This window comes from Pempheris klunzingeri, chromosome 8, assembly GCF_042242105.1.
Source record: "Pempheris klunzingeri isolate RE-2024b chromosome 8, fPemKlu1.hap1, whole genome shotgun sequence".
Classification (NCBI taxonomy): Eukaryota; Metazoa; Chordata; class Actinopteri; order Acropomatiformes; family Pempheridae; genus Pempheris; species Pempheris klunzingeri.
In genome coordinates, this window is record NC_092019.1 from 26429879 (window position 1) to 26436088 (window position 6210).

General features: G+C 45.5%; 1 protein-coding gene across 1 annotated transcript; it reads left to right on the forward strand.

Annotated features, from left to right (window-relative positions):
* The first annotated feature begins 421 nt into the window (after nucleotides 1–421).
* On the forward strand, nucleotides 422–5431 carry LOC139205697 (uncharacterized). The gene is made up of 6 exons (XM_070835987.1): nucleotides 422–494; nucleotides 750–924; nucleotides 1032–1140; nucleotides 2154–2239; nucleotides 3590–3660; nucleotides 3924–5431. The coding sequence occupies exons 1-6, from the start codon at nucleotides 446–448 to the stop codon at nucleotides 5396–5398; spliced, it is 1965 nt and encodes a 654-aa protein (XP_070692088.1). The 5' UTR covers nucleotides 422–445; the 3' UTR covers nucleotides 5399–5431.
* Nucleotides 5432–6210: the final 779 nt, after the last annotated feature.

The following is a 6210-nucleotide window of genomic DNA, read 5'->3' on the forward strand; positions in this document are numbered from 1 at the left end:
TTAGCTTGTATTATTGAAAACCTTTGATTCCTTTCAAACAATCAACCTTTCTTAGCACTGATTCACTAGATTGTTTGTTCGCTTACACTTGTTTATTTCAGTGAACTTTGTAAAGCACTATGAGACACTCTGTTGTGATATTGAATTGAACACGCATTCCATGAAGAGCAGCCCAGACCAAACTCTTTCATTAAGAGAGATCCAACCATTCAGGAATTCAACATTGAGGATTCAAGGATCCCCATGAGTGGTTCAGCCGGTTCCCACTGTGTTCTGTTAGCAGCTTTAGTCTCTGATGACTTAGTGTGTCAGTGTTTATCAGCTGTAGTGATGTGGGCAAACGTTGTCCAGGTTTCCTCTGTGATGTGAATATCCTTTTTTCTGTCTCAGGTTTCATTACTCTTACCAAGTTGGCTTCAGACCTCAAGTTCAGCACACAACCCTTATGAAGAGCATCAGGAGTAAACTGAGCTTCAGCCTCATTGTCTGCAATGGTAACAGCTTCCAGTACCTTCCCAGGCCTCGGGTCAGTGGCATCTGTGCAGGCTGATGGTGCCACTGAAACTGGCATCATCTCCTCTTTCAGCCAAACCTATTACTAGAGATGGAACCTCATCTGGAAGTGTTGTTTTTGAACATGACAATGACTTTTAGCTCTAATGTGGAAGTCCATACAATTGATCATGTGCAGCAAATGCAACTAAACACAAGGGATCTGCTATGATTGGTGTGTGTGTGTGTTTTAACAGCCCAATGGGAGCCACTCCCTCCAAGCCACTGGTTCTTTTTAGGGGAGCCGGTGTATTTTGTGGCGCAGTCAGGAGTTTTGTTGGCTGGGGAGAGGCTGTTCATAGACTCCTGCTATGTCACAAGCTCCAGAGACCCAAAGAGCACGCCCAGACTGGAGATCATCACTAACTACGGGTGCGTCTCCAGTACGAACACCGTCACCAGCCCTTTTCTTCCTCTAATTGGTTTGTCACTTTACATGTCTTGATTTGATGTGTATGTGCTCTGATTTTTGATTGCAGCTGCATGACAGACAGCAGGAGGGAGGGCAGCAGCTCCAGGTTCCTGTTGGGAGGGGGCAGTGTGCTCAAGTTCTCTGTTGATGCCTTTCTCTTCAGATCAGTGTCACAGGTAAGAACAAACCTTTAAGGCCCTGCACACTCTGACCTGTCTTCAGGGATTTTGTCAGAGCAGAACTCTGAGTTGTGGAGCGATCACCTGAAATCACAAAACGTCATGCGACTACCAAAAGTGTATGAAGTTAGCAAAGGCAAGGCAAGTGCTTGGGATCAAGCAGTTGCTTGTGCTGCACATTAACATTAAAAGCGTTGTGACAAAGTGCAAAAGAAGCACATTAGAAAGGGACATTTGAATAAAGTGCTGAGACAATAGAGTGGTTAAAAACTAAAATAGAATGGCACAGGTATAAATGACAAGAATAAAAGTTACAGTGCAACAAATGAGTCCAGTATTTGATTTACTGAGAAGCGGCAGCAAACAGAAAGGTCCTAGGACGATGAAGGCTGCCCGCTCCCAGCCAGTTGGAGCCCCAGAAAGAAGGCTAATTGTTCAAGTGTGGATCTCATCATTTCACCTCATGGGGAGGTGACCAGGGACAATTAATTGGCACCTACTGATTGTTTGCAATGGCAACAGGGATGCATGGAGATGCAGCAGCTGGTGGATCCTTTACAGTTCTATCTCTGAAAACGTGCATTACCCATGTCAGAAACTCACAGTGGAGGCACTGAAAATGAAACTTTAGTTTAAGAGCAGCGGACCTGCAGATGGCTGCCACGGCGCCCTGTCACCATCAGAGACCAAAACACCACAGCGGTTGGTGCCACACCCCCACTTGGATAAACGGCCAAGCTAATCCAGCTGCTCATGGCTAATGCCTGGCTCTGGGAAGGTGGAGTGGACATGATGGGGAAATCGGACTGTTGTGCCCACATCTAGTGCTTTGAGTAGTCGAAATGACTAGAAAGGCGCTAAACAAATACAGACCATCTTTACGGGCTGAATAAGCAGAGCTGACCAACATTGGTGGAGGATTAGGTGTCAAAGCTAGAATAGAAGGCGCCTATTTGAGCTCTATGTCTTAAGCAGTGTTTCATGGCTGTTGACCTTGTGTGTCTGTACAGGTGCTTTACCTCCACTGTTCAATGTCCGTCGGTCTCACCACCTCTCACACCGCCAAGTCCTGCAACTACAACCAGGCTGCTGGCAGGTAACAACCAGTGTTACTAAAGAACCTTCTTTACAATGATAAAACGTTGGTGCTTGAATAATATAAGAATCAGAATTTTCACACATTTTGGACAGTCCATGAAGGAGTTACATGTCACTTCCTGTGTCCCCTGTGTGGCGCTAGAGAACAGCCACTAATCATGTTCTATATTCCAGTATATGAAGTGTTGACTACACCATGAAAATTTCATGCAAATCAAATGATTGTCACAGAAGTTTTACTTGCTGCTGCCACTAGGTGGTGCAATGACTGTTTGAATGAAGTTTGGAACAGATTGGATACTGTATACTGAAGTTACAACAATTTCCTGTTTCATGGTGAACAAGGCGTTGCCATGGTGACTGTGTTTGACGAAACCTCAAGAGCTTCATAACTTAGCATCATCCATATCTTGGGAATGTTTTGACTGAATTTGAAGTGGCTGTGGCTAACCTGCTGGGATGGATACTCAGAATAGAACGTATCACTTCCTGTCACCACTAGGTGGCGCAATGAGTATAGTTCAAAATTGTTCTGTAGATGTCTTCAGACTCAAATTGTAATCCAATGTATTCAATTTGGTAAAAATAGGACCTTGTACAGTCGAGTTACAGCAGTTCAAAATCTAGTTGAGAACATCACCAAGGTATTGAGGCTTTTCTGTCAAAACAAACACACAAAGTGTGAAACGGTAATGTACACTGAAGTTACAATAACTTCCTGTGTCATGGCGAGACATGGAAATTTGACAGTTCGCCACGAGTACGCCATTAAAGTTTTGCAGAGACCTTTGGCAGCTTTTCATCGTTAATGTCTTTTGTACATGCTGACCAAGTTTGAGGTGGATCGGATCAACCCCCTTGGACTAGTTTGTTAATTTACGACCCCTGTAAATGGCCGAAACTTGACCAAATTTAATGCTTAATAATTAAAGATGGACGACTTCCTGTAGGTTGTAGGTCATGGCACCAAGAGACTTTTTTTGTAGGTCTCATCATGCTTCATATGCGTCTTGAATTTTGTACATGTACGTGAAATGTAGCCCAGGGGCTAGTTCGTCAAACGCTGACCAAGTTTGAAGTTGATCGGTTCAACCTCCTCGGACTAGTTCGTTCATTTATGGCCCCTGTAAATCGCCAAAAATGCAATATGGCTGACTTCCTGTTGGGTTTACGTCATGGCTTCAAGAGACTATTTTGTATATCTTGAAGAGATGCATGTACCTACCAAATTTCGTACATGTACATAAAACGCAATTCTGGGGTTTGAATTTGGCACTAGGCCTCGCCTTGAATGAAGTAAACCATTTGCACTAATGGACATGACTGCTGTGTTCTTTGATGTGTGTAGGTGGGAGGAGCTGGAAGCCCACCCCTCAGTGTGCTCCTGCTGTGACTCCATGTGCACTGGTGCACTGGACTGTAAGTTCCGAGAACATAGTACAAGCAAAGTGTAGTAAGCCACACCACAGCAGCTGCCCACTGTAGATCAGTAAACACATGAGTGTGGCAAAGACAGATAAAGGAATATTGCATGATCTACAATGGTGACCATCTAGGAATTTTTTGTAAGACATAATCTGGTGCAATCATCTCCAATGCATCCACTCATTTAAATGAAGGTTGAAAAATGCCATTATTGTTTAGACTTTTCTGCACAGAACAATTGTCCTTTTTCTCCACAGCTATGAAGCACACAGTGAGAAGTCCAGGCTGGCACATTGGACAGACCGGTGAAGAGAAACCAAGGCCTAGGGCCATATCGTTTGAAATGGAGAAGAGCAAAGAATGGGTGGATGAAGAAGAGAAGAGGGAAGACAAAATGGACGAGGGCCTTCAAGTCCACACTTTTCCCCAGGAGACAGAGATTGGCCATGGGGAGGAAAACGGAGAGGCTGTTCCTGGGAAGACTTCTGAGCTCCCTGCTGAGAAAAAACAGTGGAGGCAGAGTGCTGCGGTCCGCCATCGGCAAAACGAAGAAAAGGAGGAGGATGAGACAGAAGAGGTGCTTATGGAAACGGCACACGGTCAGCCCAAAGAATTAACACAAGACATGGTTATGTCTGACCGGACGAGAGCAGAGGGGAACGACACTGTTCAGTCCAGGGGGGAGGTCAGTACTAAAAATGGCTCTGAGAGTGGGTCATCCAGTGAGAACAGGAGCACTAATGCTCTCAGAGATGGTTCTGGGACCACCATTATGACCACAAGAAATTTCAGTCCTGGTATTGACCATGATGATACAAGCACTCATGGTTCTGCTGACAATGTTTCCACAGGTGTCGTTCCTATCATAACACCTTGTTCAAATCCTGACCAAATAAGCTGTGGTGCCACTGGAGTTGCTGACCAGCGTGAAAGGGCTATTCCTAGTGCTGGACACGGAACCACGTATACCACTAATGGCTCGTATGACGTGAGGGCTACGTCTGGTGCCATTGAAGCTGGTTCAAAAGTCTTTGAGAGTCCACTTGGCAGTAGACTTGGGACACCAGCTGGGACACATTCCGCCACCAGTAACTTTGAAATTGACCCCCCTGTTTTTCTAGATGTCAAAGAATCAAAAGAGAGCAGGCTGGAGTCAGAGAAGTTGGACACACTACTGTGGTCAGCTGTGGACATCCAGTCTGTTAATGAATCACAGGACACCAGGTCTGACAGGATGCCAGGGCGTGTCGGTGGCTCTGTTGGCAGTAAAGGACCACATGGAGGAGATGATGATGATGATGATGATGATGGGCCTCATAGTCTACAGGTCGAAGGCTCTCAGTCAGACCAGTCAGCTCATTCAGCTGGGCTCAGGGATCCCACCTGTGAAGGTGGGGTATTTGGTGAGTGTAATTCTGGAGCTGAAGAGGATGAAGCTCTTCATCTGAGTCACTTTACTAGAGCAGTGAAGACGAAGACAGAAGTACAAGAATTTTCTGGAAGACGACACAGTGTCGGCTCACAGCAAGACGGCCTCCATCCTCCTGCTGTGGTGACAGTCGGAGCCAGCCTGCGAGGCTCTGAGAGCGGCCTCAGGTCTGACAGGGACTGGGCTGACGTGGTCCCAGGATGGGACTTGCAGAGTTTGGGCTTTGTGGTGGAGCAACCAGCAGAGTTTGGAGAGAAGTTGAGACGGGAGGAAGTGGAGGACTATCAAGATATGGTTGTCTGATTCTTCTGGGCTGTTGTACCAGAGGGCGTTGGATTACAGGTGTTAAGTCATTGTCAATACAGACGAGGGGCTGAAACGGAGCTGTGCACGAGAGAAAAGTGAGGTTAAGAAGTTGTCAAGGTCACAGTGGGGTCGCGACCTGAATTCATTAAAGCAGCAGCAGTGAGCGGAAATGATGCAGTGGATCCTCCCTCCTAAGTCAGGACCTTGAACAGCAGTATAGAGCATTGGAACTCCCAAACTGGGACCTCAACACATGAAATAAAGACCTGGATCCAGGGCAAACCTTGTCAAGACTGGAGCAGCTCAAATAGTTGGTGTAGACCTGTCGATAAATAATAAACTTCTCTGACCAAGTCCCATCTACCTTTGCCTTGCTTTCATTAGCAACATCTCAGACTAGGAAATGATTCACATGCACTGTATGGGGAAAGTATTCATCTACCCGCATCACTAGGTGCTCCGATCAGAATTTTTGGGGCTGATCTCTAGAAGCAGTATCTGCCAATACTGATCACGGGTCTATTTGAAGTCCTGTGTATTATTTAACTAGTCTGAATAATGTTGTGTATTAACCCTCATGTAAAACAATGATAAATGTGTGGTCTGAGTGTCACCACATAAAAATGTCTTTAGAACTACCCAGCCAAATTTGAAGTACATAAATCAGCATTGTTCTCTGCTCTGAAATGCAGCTAACGTCCCAATGAATTCATGTACGTGGATACAAATTTTAAACCCAAGTATTTCCATAGGATTATCTTTTCATGGCTTTGTCACGTCTTTTTCCTGCCGGTAGGACTTCTATTCAA

Coding starts and splice junctions, on each gene's coding strand:
- LOC139205697 (XM_070835987.1), top strand. CDS start 446: ATGAAGAGCATCAGGAGTAAACTGAGCTTCAGCCTCATTGTCTGCAAT. Junction 925..1,031: donor GAGATCATCACTAACTACGG/GTGCGTCTCCAG, acceptor TTTTGATTGCAG/CTGCATGACAGACAGCAGGA. Junction 3,661..3,923: donor GTGCACTGGTGCACTGGACT/GTAAGTTCCGAG, acceptor TTTTCTCCACAG/CTATGAAGCACACAGTGAGA.